At 43.9% G+C, this 14,006-nt stretch overlaps 1 protein-coding gene across 3 annotated transcripts in view; it reads left to right on the top strand.

Moving 5' to 3' along the window:
* SDHAF3 (succinate dehydrogenase complex assembly factor 3) overlaps positions 1-14,006 on the top strand; it is an 83,239-nt gene that overhangs the window by 52,080 nt on the left and 17,153 nt on the right. Inside the window, exon 2 of one of the 3 annotated variants that reach the window (XM_074945874.1) lies at positions 11,755-11,852. The exons of the other annotated variants lie outside the window; for them this stretch is intronic. Coding sequence (XP_074801975.1) covers positions 11,755-11,852 — 98 coding nt within the window. The remainder of the gene's footprint in view (positions 1-11,754; positions 11,853-14,006) is intronic. 3 annotated transcript variants of the gene reach the window in all.

Genomic DNA, 14,006 nt, shown 5'->3' with positions numbered 1-14,006 from the left:
TCACAAAGTGTATGGCAGTTTTAGCAGCCTTCCTCAGGCGGTGGAGGCATACAGGTCTACCCGTCCATCAACGACTTGCTGATCAATGGTCAGTCGCAGGCTCAAGTGCAAAAAAGCATCAGCAAGGTCTGTACCACCTTTAGGGTGCTGGGCCTGCTGATACATGAGCAGAAGTCAACTCCTGCCCTGGTTCAGAGAATAGAATTTATTGGGACAGTGCTCAAATCGACTTAAGCCAGGACCTTTCTGCCGGAGGCCCGCTTCCAGACCATAGCAGACCTGATATCCAAGGTCATGTCCCACCTAATCACAACAGCTCGGGTGTGCCTCAAGCTATTGGGTCACATGTCATCTTGTACTTACATGGTTCAATATGCAAGGCTGTGCCCCAGACCCCTCCAGATGTGGCTAGCGTCAGTATACTCCCTGAGCAGACAGCACTGGGACTCTGTACTTACAGTCCCTCCCTTGGTCCTTACCTCCCTGGGCTGGTGGAAAAGAACCAAGATTGGTAATGATGGGGGTGCCTTTTGTTAACCATCGGTGTCTTTAGTCTCAGATGCATCAGACCTAGGATGCATCACCCCAACAACCTCAGGACTCAGAGCCTCTGGTCCCGGGAAGAACCCTCCCTGCCCATAAATGTCAGGAAGCTCAATGTGACAGATTTCTGTTACCAATCTGCCACCGCATCAGATGATCAGACTGATGCCAAAGGATCATCGGTGGGGAGATGGTGAAATACATGAAGCGTCTAAATTTTAAAGCTTTATTGATAAAATAATAAAATAACAGCAGAGAGTGCTGGGAATGCTCCCACGTCACTCAGGGGAAGAAAGAAAGCGTTAATGCCCCAAGTCCTAACCCACTTTCATACTCACACATGCACTACCCAAGACTGGCCAGGCCTGGGTGTAACGTCAGAAGAAGCGGGGTGGGGGGAGTGGGAAGGGTGAATGGGAGTGGTGTCCTGGGCCCAGGTCGTCCAAGGATCCACTGTTGATCTCCAAATTGCTCCAGCTCTCAGGAGGGTTTTAAGTCCTGGGCTCCTTCGAGGGGGGGGGTATTCCACTCAGGGACCTCTGCTTCTGGTGCTCTTTGTGCCAGTCCAAACCGGCTTGCTGTGGCCTCCTCGGTTTCCCAAAACATCCCGGATCTGGAGACTTTGTTTTTCCTTCTGTTGGCCTTCATTGTCGCCATCTTATTTGCTCTCACTGTTTTTGCTGCTATCTCTGCAGCTCTGCTCAACTTAGTTCTTCTCTTTTTACGGCCGGGCAGCTGCTGATTTCTCATCGAGCCCATGACCTTGGGCCGGGGCCGGCGTCTTATCTTCACACAGAGCTAGCTGAAGTGTTGAGTTAACCCATTCTCTTCTCTTCTTCTTTCTCTCCCCCTTGGCCTCTCGTATTCTGCAAAGGAAACTTCCGCTTTCCACTCACACATCTTTGACCCTCCCCAAAATGCTTTGTGATGCTTGCAACAGTGTTAGCCACATACAATGCTGATCTGCCTTCCCAGGGGAACCCTTGAGGTTGCGATATCAGGGTGGTACATCTGGCACACCAAATGTTCCTTCCCCACATCTCAGGCAAGGTGGTACAAGTCCTGACATACCATGGCCATGTTCTATATCAACAAGCAAGCAGGGGCTCAATCTCTGCCCTGTGTCATGAGACTGTCTGTCTATGGGACTTCTCTGCGAGACACTACACATTCATCTCAAGGCTCTCACCTCCCAGGAGCTGGGAACGTACTGTTGGATCACCTCAACAGGTCCTTCTCTAACCATGAGTGGTCTCTTCACTCAGAGATCATAGGTGTCATCTTCCAAAAGTGGGGCATCCCCAGGTGGACCTGTTCGCTACCAGGCAGAACAGAAAGTGTCATCAGTTCTGTTCGCTGTGTGGGCACAGCCCAGGCTCCCTCTCTGACGTTTCTCTGCTCTTGTGGGCAGACTGCCTACTGTACGCCTTTTCCCCCCGATCTCCTTGGTTCACAAGGTTCTCTGAAAATCAAATGGGCCAAGGCAAGAATTATCCTGATAGCACTGGTATGGCCATACCAGCATTGGTTTGGGACACTTCTGGGCCTCTCAGTGGCAGCTCCATTCTCACTCCCACTCCGCTGGGACTTGATTTCACAAGACTATGGCCAGTTGCTTCACCCAAACCTTGCCTCCCTGCACCTAACTGCATGGACACTGAGTGGCTGAACCCTGAACAGGCTTGCTCGGAACAGGTTCAACTGGTCTTGCTAGGTAGTAGAAAGCCTTCCACCATTGCTACCTACTTGGCCAAGTGGAAATGTTTCAGTTGTTGGGCCTCTGAACAGGATCTCTCTCCATCTCGATCTTCTCTTCAGTCTATCTTGGACCAGGCACTCTGGTCTGTTAAGGTTCATTTGGCAGCCATCAGCCTTCCACACCCCAGTGAATGGCAGATCAGTGTTCCCCCATAATATGACGGTCCAATTTCTCAAGGGGTTGGAAAGATTCTATCTTCAGGTCCATGAACCAGTTCCCCCATGGGACTTAAACCTGGTCCAGGCAAGGCTTATGGGCCCCCCCTTTGGCCCATTAGCATTATGCTCCCTACTACTTCTCTTCTGGGAGGTTGCCTTCCTGGTGGCGATCACCTTAGCCAGAAGGGTCTCTGAGATCAAGGCCCTTATGTCAGAACCACCTTACCCAGCTTTCTTCAAGGACAAGGTCCAACTGCACCCCCATCTGGCCTTTCTGCCAAAGGTGGTGTCGTAATTCCACAACAACCAGGTCATTTTTCTGTCCATCTTCTTCCCAAAACCGCACAAAAGCGCTGAGGAATGACGGTTTCATATGTTGGATATTAGGTGGGCCCTCGCCTTTTACACTGAGAGGATTAAGCCCTTCTGTAAATCCATGTAACTCTTTGTAGCAATAGCAGAAAGGATGAGAGGGCTGCTGGTGTCAACCCAAAGAATCTTGTCCTGGATAGCAAGCCTGAATACAGGCAGTTATGAGCAGGCAAACGTCCCACCTCCAGCCATCGTGACCACTCATTCCACAAGAGCCCAGGTTTCGCCAGCAGCAGTCCTCACACAAGTACCAATCCAGAACATCCTCATAGCTACAACCTGGTCATTGATTCATACCTCTGTGTCCCACTATGCCATCCCCCAACGGGCCCAAGATGATGCTGGTTTTGAGAGAGCATTGTTACAGTCAGCAAGTCCATAAACCCTTAGCTCACCTCCTAGGGTACTGCTTGTGAGTCACCTACCATGGAATGTTTCAGAGTAGCAGCCATCTTAGTCTGTATTCACAAAAAGAAAAGGAGTACTTGTGGCACCTTAGAGACTAACAAATTTATTTGAGCATAAGCTTTTGTCATCGGATGCATTCAGTGGAAAATACAGTGGGGAGATGTATATACATAAAGAACATGAAACAATGGGTGTTACCATACACAGTGTAACAAGAGAGTGATCACTTAAGGTGAGCTATTACCAGCAAGAGAGCGGGGGTGGGGGAGGACCTTTTGTAGTGATAATCAAGGTGGGCCATTTCCAGCAGTTGACAAGAACATCTGAGGAACAGTGGGGGGTGGAGGGGGGGAATAAACATGGGGAAATAGTTTTACTTTGTGTAATGACACATCCATTCCCAGTCTCTATTCAAGCCTAAGTTAATTGTATCCAATTTGCAAATTAATTCCAATTCAGCAGTCTCTCGTTGGAGTCTGTTTCTGAAATTTTTTTGTTGAAGAATTGCAACTTTTAGGTCTGTAATCGAGTGACCAAAGAGATTGAAGTGTTCTCCAACTGGTTTTTTAATGTTATAATTCTTGACATCTGATTTGTGTCCATTTATTCTTTTACGTAGAGACTGTCCAGTTTGACCAATGTACATGGCAGAGGGGCATTGCTGGCACATGATGGCATATATCACATTGGGAGATATGCAGGTGAATGAGCCTCTGATAGTGTGGCTGATGTTATTAGGCCCTGTGATGGTGTCCCCTGAATAGATATGTGGGCACAGTTGGCAACGGGCTTTGTTGCAAGGATAGGTTCCTGGGTTATTGGTTCTGTTGTGTGGTGTATGGTTGCTGGTGAGTATTTGCTTCAGGTTGGGGGGCCGTATGTAAGCAAGGACTGGCCTGTCTCCCAAGATCTGTGAGAGTGATGGGTCATCCTTCAGGATAGGTTGTAGATCCTTGATGATGCGTTGGAGAGGTTTTAGTTGGGGGCTGAAAGTGATGGCTAATGGCGTTCTGTTATTTTCTTTGTTGGGCCTGTCCTGTAGTAGGTGACTTCTGGGTACTCTTCTGGCTCTGTCAGTCTGTTTCTTCACTTCAGCAGGTGGGTAGTGTAGTTGTAAGAATGCTTGATAGAGATCTTGTAGGTGTTTGTCCCTGTCTGAGGGGTTGGAGCAAATGTGGTTGTATCGTAGTGCTTGGCTGTAGACAATGGATCGTGTGGTGTGGTCTGGATGAAAGCTGGAGGCATGTAGGTAGGAATAGCGGTCAGTAGGTTTCTGGTATAGGGTGGTGTTTATGTGACCATCGCTTATTAGCACCATGATTATCACTGCAAAAGGTTTTCCCCGCCCCCCCGCTCTCTTGCTGGTAATAGCTCACTTTAAGTGATCACTCTCTTGTTACAGTGTGTATGGTAACACCCATTGTTTCATGTTCTCTATGTATATAAATCTCCCCACTGTATTTTCCACTGAATGCATCCGATGAAGTGAGCTGTAGCTCACGAAAGCTTATGCTCAAATAAATTTGTTAGTCTCCAAGATGCCACAAGTACTCCTTTTCTTTCTACCATGGAATGGACATGAGCAAGCACTCGAAGAAGAAAAAATGGTTACTGCCCTTTTGTTCTTCAAGATGTGTTGCTCATGTCCATTCCATGACCCACTTTCTACCTCTCGGTCAGAGTTACCAGCAAGAAGGAACTGAGATGTTGTGGGGCTGGTGGCACCCCTTATAGCAGTGCACATGCACTGCAGAGGGCACTAGAGCCAGCCCAACTGATACCACTTAGGGAAAAATCTCCAGCAACAGTGTGCGCAGCAAGCCACTCCTATCATGGAATGGACATGAGCAACACATCTCAAAACAATAATTACGAAAGGTCAGTAACTGTTTTTACAAGACTTTTTCCTCAGTTTATTCAAATGTAGTAACAACTTTAAGGCCAATTTTAGAAATATTTTTACTTCAGCATATATGCAAAATGGATGAGAGTTCTATGGGGCCATTTAGGATTTTTGTTGGTACAACTTACAGAATTACAAAAATGCATATGCATTTCTAGGCAAATTGAACACACCTCTCAGCAATTATTCTGGCTCCCCCCCCCCAATCTATTTTGGGCTCATAAGGCAAAGCACACATAACATTAGGAAAAATGCTTGTGTGGTAGCAGAAGTAGAAAAGAAAGAACAGGAGCAGATTTAAGTGTGTTTGTCATTCTAGCAGGATTTATTTTATGGAGTTAACAGCAATAAGTTTTTCAAAGAAACAGATTTGACACATTGTATTTGATCTCTGCTAGGAGTTTAAAGGTGGATAAAGAGGATTTAAAGGTGTCTTCTCAAAGTGCTTTGAAATAAGTCAATCTTACATTGCAACACTTTTTAGTATTGAATTTCCTAAATATCAGAGGGACATTCAGCATATAAAATGAATTCTAATTTTCTTTCTCTGTGTGGTTCCTTAAAATCTTGCCTCTGGGTCAACCCCTAAGGGGACAGACAGAATACTTATTCTCCCATCCCAACCCAACTCATTGATAGTTCAGAAGGCTACTGAACGTAGAAGACCCCATCATACAAAAGCCACCGCCTTAGATAAAGAGACTTAGAGGCTGGGCCTACTGGGACAAAAGAACTTCTTTTCAACCAGCCTCCTCCTCAGGATTGTGAAGTACCAACCCTTTTTGCTGAAGTATGACTTTCTCCATTATTATAGGCTGGTAGAGCCGGCTGACAGACTACCTTCGGGGAGTAAGCTTTAATTTTGGGCCATATTTGATGAGGGAAGCTAGTGGCCAGGTTGTTATTACAGGAACCACTTGATGCAGCAGACATGGCATCCTGCTCACTAGCAACCTTTGTGGTTGAGACAAACCTTGTTACAGACATCTGGGTTCCCTAAGCAACAATAGAGGACCCCCTCTTTGAAGGGAGCGCTCTCTTCAGCAGAAGATGTACGAGGCACTCCACTCACTGAAAGATTCTTGCACCACCCTTTGCACATTGGATTTATATACCTCACCTTCACAGAGAAAATTCTTGAGATCACAACCAATACCGACCACCGCCACACCACCCAGAGTCCTGTAAGCTACCAAAAAAGTGGCAAAGACTGCAACAGGCAGAAATAGGGCTTCATTACCATTTTCCCTCCAGATTCAGAAGCCTTCTAAAATGGTATTTTAATGAGAGCTGTCACCCGTTGTTTTGGTACCACCTTCTTCCCCATTCGACAGTCGCCTAGCTTGTTTCCTCCCACAGATCTTAACCTTGGACAGATGGGTACTGGACATTATTTCCACTGACTGCACCATCAAGTTGCAGTCCACCCCACCTTCTAAACCCCTCTCCCTGTTCCTCTTCAGGGACCCCTCTCATGTGAGGATTCTCAGCTAGGAAGTGGACTGCTTGATCCAGCTAGAAGCCGTAGAGCCCACACCTCTTGATTACAGAAGGAGGAGTTTTTTCTCCAGGTATTTCCTAGTTCCAAAGAAGACGGGTTGGAGGCCAATCCTGGACCTCAGACAGTTGAATGTTTTCATCTGTCATACAAGATTCAGGATGGTTGCACGGTCTGCCATAATCCCCTAGCTGAATAAACATGACTGGTTTGGAGCTCTTGATCTGAAAGATGCATATTTCCATATATCCAACACACAGGAAATTTCTGCATTTAATGGTGGGCATGTACCACTTCCAGTACAAAATACTCCCCATGGGGGCTATCAGCTGCCCCAAGGGTATTCATAAAAGTCATGGCAGGAGTAGCAGCCCATTTCCACAAAATACCATATTTCCCTGTCTCAATGATTGGCTTCCAAAGGATCGACCACAACCAAGAAGTATACATAATATTGACCACCCTACTAGACCTGTGCCAGTCCTTGGGGCTTCATGTGAGGTCCACTTAAACTCTATAGTTCATGTATGTGTTAATCAGAGCAACCCTGTACTCAATTATGGCCAAAGCATACTTACCACAAGACAGGTTCCTAGCCTTCAGGGACCTCAGTGCCCAAATCCTTCTCAGGCCTCAGACGACAGTTTGTTTCTGCCTGGTGCTGTTGGTGCGCATGCATCTATGTGACCTCATTCACCAGATTACACCTGTGAAGTCCTCAGGTGTCTCTATCCTGAACAGGGACTCCTTAAAGAAGAAGGCCTTGCTCCTGCTTCCAGTTTGAATGCTTCTCACCTGGTGGGAAAAGAGGAACGATGTATGCAAAGAGATCCCCTTCACTCCCTTTCCTACCTCAAAGATACTCATTACTGATGCGCCTCTCCTGGGTAGGGGAGCACACCTGAACAACCACATAGCCCAAGCCTCATGGACCCTGCAGGAGTCCACGCCTCATATTAATCTGCTAGAACTACAGGCTGTCTGCAAATGCTTCCTATCCATCATCTGATCCAGTCAAGTTCAGATCAGGTCAGACAACATGACCACTGTTTACTATATAAACAAGCAGGGAGGAACCAGGTCCACACGACTACGCAGGTAAGTGGTACAACTGTGGAACTGGTGCATCCAGCACATTACCCTTTCCGCAGTACATCTTCAGGAACTCATGAATTCCCTGGCAGACATTTCAGAAATGACCACGAGTGTGAACTCCACTCTTTAGTGGTCCAAAAATTTTTCCAACAGTGGGGGTACCTGTCCTGGGACCTCTTTTCAACCAAAGAAAACAAGAAATGCTGAGCTTATTGCTCTCACAACAGCAGGGGTCTGAACTTCAGAGGGGATGCCTTCCTAGTCTTGGGTCAGAGTCATTTAATGTATCGCTTCCCTCTCAGATCTCATGTTCTCTGGTGAAGGTAATTCTAACAGCATATTGGTGGCCCCATCGTGACCACCCGCATGTGAATTCACCTACAATCATTTTGCCCATGACTCTCTCTGAATGGGGACAGAACAGACCGTCCAACCTGACTTCCTTCCAATTCAGAGTCTAGTTTTTGGTTGGGCAACAGATTTAGAGTGAACCTGCTCAAATAAGATGCAATCCGTCTTGCTTAGTAGTAGACAACCTTCTATACCTGTTATGCTGCTATGTGGAAGCATTTTTCGCTGTGTTGCCAGAAACCTCACCTTTCTGTGGAACCATCAAAACATTCCTATATCCCTGACTACCTCTCCCTAAACACATCAAGACTTTCAGTCAGCTCAGTGAGAGTGCATCCAGTGGCTATCATCACATTTCACCATCCTGTAGAGAGCTACTCAGTTTTTACTCATCCCATGACAGTCCAATTCCTTAAAAGCATTGTTAGCACTTTTTAATTAATTTATAGGATTTTACACAAATGAGCCTCCCTTACCAATAATCATTTAAATTGCTACTTCACTTGGCTCTCCTGTTACATGGTCCTTCCAAAGAGTTATTGGACACACAGTGGACATAAACCAGTCTGTAGTTTGGTATATTAACCAATTTTATTGAGGTTATTCTTAAGAGAATTAATCTATATATTTCTTTTCACAGAGATATCACATAAAAACAAGTAAGGAGGGAATTTTAATGACAAATAATTTTTTTTCAGTCTTTGGAGCCATTGTCTGCACACCCATGGCTGTTTTTGGAGGATGAGATTTTCAAAGGGGCTATATTGAGTGCCAAATTCCATCTGGAACTTTTGAAAATCCCAGCCATGTTGCCCAATGCCAATGACTCTTCATACTTAAAAAGCACATGGTTCCATGTATAAGTTTTCTTTTTATTGAAGTCCTAATGAAATTCCCAGGATTAGCTCCAGGGGAGGAATGCCTAAAGATGCACACGCAATTTTGTTGAAATAACGACCCCCAAGGGGCTGTAATTCCCTAGGGATAGCTGGACTAGGGATAGCTGGACTGCCACAGTTGGTCTATACTGGGCGGGACCAGGATAGAACTGGCCAAGGTAGTGCAAAGAACTGCAGGACAGAATCGTGTACAGTATTTTCTATTACCAGTTTGTTTTCCAAATTGACCACTGAAGGACCCAATTTTATTCTATTAAAGTAGAGAATATGGAATTTATTCAGATAAATAGGTTTGTTTTTTTTCAGTCGGTGCTTTGTGCTGTGCGTATCAGTTTTTCAGACGCAACTTTCTGGATGATTTATGGAATATTACCTACATTTTATATAAAATTATTATTTTAACAGATTATTCTCAAACATTGTATTTATATTAGGCCAGTAACAGCAGCATACAGTGTCTATGTGTAGAAAGAATTCTGTATTCTCCCACAGGAATTTCAGTGTTTAGATTTTCATTGCTACATTAATTTCTAGTATATCTGAGTTTTTGGCTACAATCATCCTACATGACCAGTAAAAGAACACCAGTATTGAGTCCTTTTTGGAAATATTTATGCTTGAAGAGCTTCATTGGGTATAAATTAAGTATAAACATGGTGCGTGCTCTTTAAATTGCCATCAGCTGCGATGCATAATCTTTCATGCATTCTTGTTTAGTGTCTGCTGATCTGGAAGCTACTGTGGTTGTCTTGGAAACAGGGTTTTTCCTTGCAAATATCTACATGTTCTAGCATATACTGTTTCTGATGTTTTTACATTGGCTTCCAGGAAAACCTGGAAGTAGTAGGCTTGAACTTCCCAAAGAAAAAACATTGATAATTTAAGGTGATCGTCCTTCAGCTAGAGAACTTTGAATAGAGCACTGTCAGAGATGTTTCCATTTTGTGCTTTAATTATGTGCTGCTGATTTAGACTGGCAAAAGCCCTATAATTTATTACATCAAAGGTCTGAATGAGATTACAATTGCAATTAACTGGAAGCAGTCAGTGTTAGAAAAATCCCAGGCTATAATTTGCTTTCGTTATATTTTTTAGTATAAAAGTGAAAAAATGCAATACAATCTGTTAAACCTTTTTTCTTATGCTTAATTAATGGTGTGGTTAAAAATGTTGTTCCTCATTCTATTCTGCTTGTAAGCAAGTGGTAAAACTTTGTATTCTGCCTGTGTGTGTGGCATTATGTTTGCCAGACAAAATAGCAAGTGTAGGCAAAATGCATTGAACATATTGTTTAGTTGGCGAGAAAGCTGCCAAATAAAGCATAGAAAGTCAAAACAAAACAAAAACTGAGTCATCTTTGGAATTGACTTTTCTTCTGAGGATTTGTTAGAATGTGTATGAATATTTTTCAACAAAGCATTTATTTCCTTTCTGTAACTTCTTTGGTTACTGTCTATTCTTCTAGAGCTAGGTATAATTTATCATATAGCAGATTATAAAATATGTTTATCATCCTGTTTATATATTAGAGCTCCAGAATGAACAATTTTCTTTGCTTGTTTTGAATTTTTAATTAGATTCATTAAGATTTTTATATTATCTTTCTGAAAGTAAATATTTTTCAATTGGTACCACTTTAAAAGCCTCCCAGAGCACACTGACAGATAGTTGGAGAAGCTTTTTTTTTTTTCTTAAAAGAAGAAGATAGTGTCTCTTAAGGCTGGATTGAAACCTTGATATGTCCAAGCAGGGGAAAGTAAGAACCGCTCTTGAGCTGCTACATGGACTACCCAGACATGTGTTCTTTCCTCATCCCATTCCCTTCCTTCTGTTACTTCCCTCACTTATTGCAACATTTAAACTTCAGGTGGTAATCTCTTTCCTTCTCCTCCTCCTCACCACTTCCCTGTGCAGGGTTGGTGATTTTTATAGCTTTCTTCCAAAACTCATGATAATATGTCTGTCTGTTGCGCATATTGGTCTCTCTAAGGCAGGGGTGGGTAAACTTTTTGGCCCGAGGGCCACATCAGGGAATAGAAATTGTATGGTGGATCATAAGTACTCACAAAATTGGGGTTGGGGTGCAGGAAGGGGTGAGAGCTCTGGTTGGGGGTGCGGGCTCTGGGATGGGGCTGGGGATGAGGGGTTTGGGGTGCAGGATGGTGCTCCGGGTTTGGAGAGCGGGAGGGGGACCTGGGGCAGGAGGTTGGGGTGCAGTCTCCGAGCGGTGCTGACTTCAAGTGGCTCCCGGAAGCAGTGGCCTGTCCCTTCTCCGACTCTTACGCATGAAGCGGCCCCCCACCCTCTGAGTGGGGCTATGCGGCTGCTTCCGGGAGCTGTGTGGTGTGGCCCCTGATCTGGCACCCCGTGGGCCATAGTTTGCCCACCCCTGCTCTAAGGTCTGCTAATATCTGGTTTGGGTACCAAGTTTTTGGCCTCCCCCTTGGTCATCTTCCGTCCACGATCATTGCAAGGGCCATCCTACCAATATTACTCACAGGTCTTCACTGGACTTGTCCATACCAATGTATGGAACTTAGCTTCCCTCAACTTGTCTTCAGTTGGGGCAACCCACATTAGGCCTCCCTCCCCGCCCCCGTCCTGAAGTGCCCAAACATTTGACCGTCTCAACATCTTTGTTTCTGTTGTGGAGAGTAAACTGATATTTTTTCTTGTGGCTGGCTAAATTTGTTCTGTATACTAGGAGAGGTCAAGTTGCAGTTTTATACACTCTGCTTTCTAACTTAATTGGCATCTTTTTATCACAGAGAAGTGAGCTCAGCTCCCGCCATTTGCACCAGGCAGCTTCAGTACAAAGCCAGGCATCACTCAGGAGGGCACCATCGATAGCAACTGTTTACCCTAGGTATTTAAATTTTTTTGCTATTCTAAGCTCTCTACCTGTAATATTCTTTATGGTAGGTCCTCCTCCCCCAGTTATTATAGCCTCAGTCTTACCAACATTCACTCTAAGTCTCACCTGCTCAAAACTGTTGCCATTTTTCAAAGTTGGTTTGCAGAGTCTCACAATCTTCTGCACATATCACTAAGTCATCAGTGAACAGCATATTTGAAGGCCGGATCCCTTTGTATATTTTTACTCATCACATCCAAGACAATCGCAAACGAGAAGGGTTCAGCGCTGACCCCGGTACAGTCCAGGGTTTACTGGAAATTCTTTGCTGTAGCCCCATTTGGTTTTGGCTATAATTGTAACTCCATCATACGCATCATGGATAAGACTGATGTATCCTCATGGTACACCACTCAGTCACAAGCTCCACCAAACTAGTTCTTGGTACATGATCATAGGCGTTCTCAAGTCCATAAAGATTATGCCCAGTTGCAGTCTTTTACGAATCCTGTTGGAGAAGTTCAGAAAAAACAGATATAGCATCAGTTGTACTACTTCCTGCATAAATCCATACTGACCCTTCCAAATTTCAACTGTTCTATGCAGACACTTTTCAATGATCTTCTCCCATAGTTTCATAGCATGTCAATTGCTTTCTTCTTTCTTAGACTTTGCTTCCATATTTTTTCACTAAAATTGGGGGAACAAGTTCTAAATTTAAGGCCTGATCCAAACCCCGTTATCATTAGTGAAGAGGCCCTTTAAAGATTATGGGTTATTATGAGACCATGTATAAGGCTTTTAGTGACCAAGAATTTATCTCTTAATTATTAAAATCACCATGCCTAGTCATAAATAGTGAATATTAGCAAAGTTATGTTACTACTTAAAAAATGAGATAAAAGCATTCAAGACATATATTCTACATAAAAATAGCACACTTAAGTACAGATTAATCATCCATAAATTACAATATTCCTACCTCTGTTACGTTTTATTACTGTTATACCATATTACTGACTTAACAGCATTGCTCTGCGCCTAGCTTAACAGTGAGGACACACAAACATTCCAGTTTTGTCCCAGTTTAAGATGTCTCATGTAAAAAATCATGTCCAATTTGAATGTCCTTTATGACCGGGTGCTGGGCAAGAACTGCTGACTCAGCCCTCTGTCACGCCCGCTCCCATTAAGGGAAGTAAATTGGAGCTGGCCTAATTGGTGAATGGGAGACAGCTGCCTGCCCAATTAGCCTGGGGCTATAGAAAAGACTGGGAGGAAGGAAGCCAGAAAGGGGGTGGGAAGTGAGGGAATGGAAGCAGAGCGATAGCTTTTCCCTCCTGGGTGCAGACACTAGAACCCAAGCTGTGTATGGTGAAAAGGTGGTGGAAGCACAATCTGTAAATAAACGACACCCGTGGTAGCTGAATCCCAGGGTCTCCGAGTGACTTTGTCAGCACAGCAGTAGCAGGAGCGAAGAGGACCCTGCAGCGACCCTGCTACGTCCTTAAACTAAAAAAACAAAATTATTGAATCTGTCATTGAGCCATTTCACATTCCTCTAAATAAATGTCATTCCTTCCTCTTAACATCATTAGTAAATGATGTTCAAATAAAGCAGCCCACTTACTATCTTCCTGATCTAATAATATTTCTCCATGCTCATTACTAAATACTGCATGATTATATTCATCAGCTCCATTGTAACTGAACAATCTTTCATTCTCTTCTCCCAAATTACGAAAAACAAAACAGGAAATAAATAAAATTTAAAAACGTGACTTATGTATATGTGGTTGTAATTCACATGAATCACCACATGGTCTTGACCCCTCTCCTGTTTCATTACAATACCTTTTCCTGAATCTCAAACAAAATCATGATAATAGCCAAATTCCTCTTCTCTTATTGAGCCTTTTGTTTTTTTTCCAAATTGGAATTTAGGACTCTTGGAAGTTTTTCTGATTGTTTCCGTATTTACACAACACACACATTTCATCCTGGAGAATCCCCAAAATCTTGATTTAAAACTTTTAAGTGATAGAGAATCCACTACGACTCTTGTAAATTGTTTCAAGGGTTAATTACTCTTACCATTAAAAATTACACCTTATTTCCACTCTGAATTTGTCTAGTTTCCACTTCCAGCCATTGGATCAGTTATAA

Source organism: Natator depressus, chromosome 2 (assembly GCF_965152275.1).
Source record: "Natator depressus isolate rNatDep1 chromosome 2, rNatDep2.hap1, whole genome shotgun sequence".
NCBI classification, from domain to species: domain Eukaryota; kingdom Metazoa; phylum Chordata; order Testudines; family Cheloniidae; genus Natator; species Natator depressus.
This window is presented reverse-complemented; position numbering and strand designations above follow the sequence as displayed.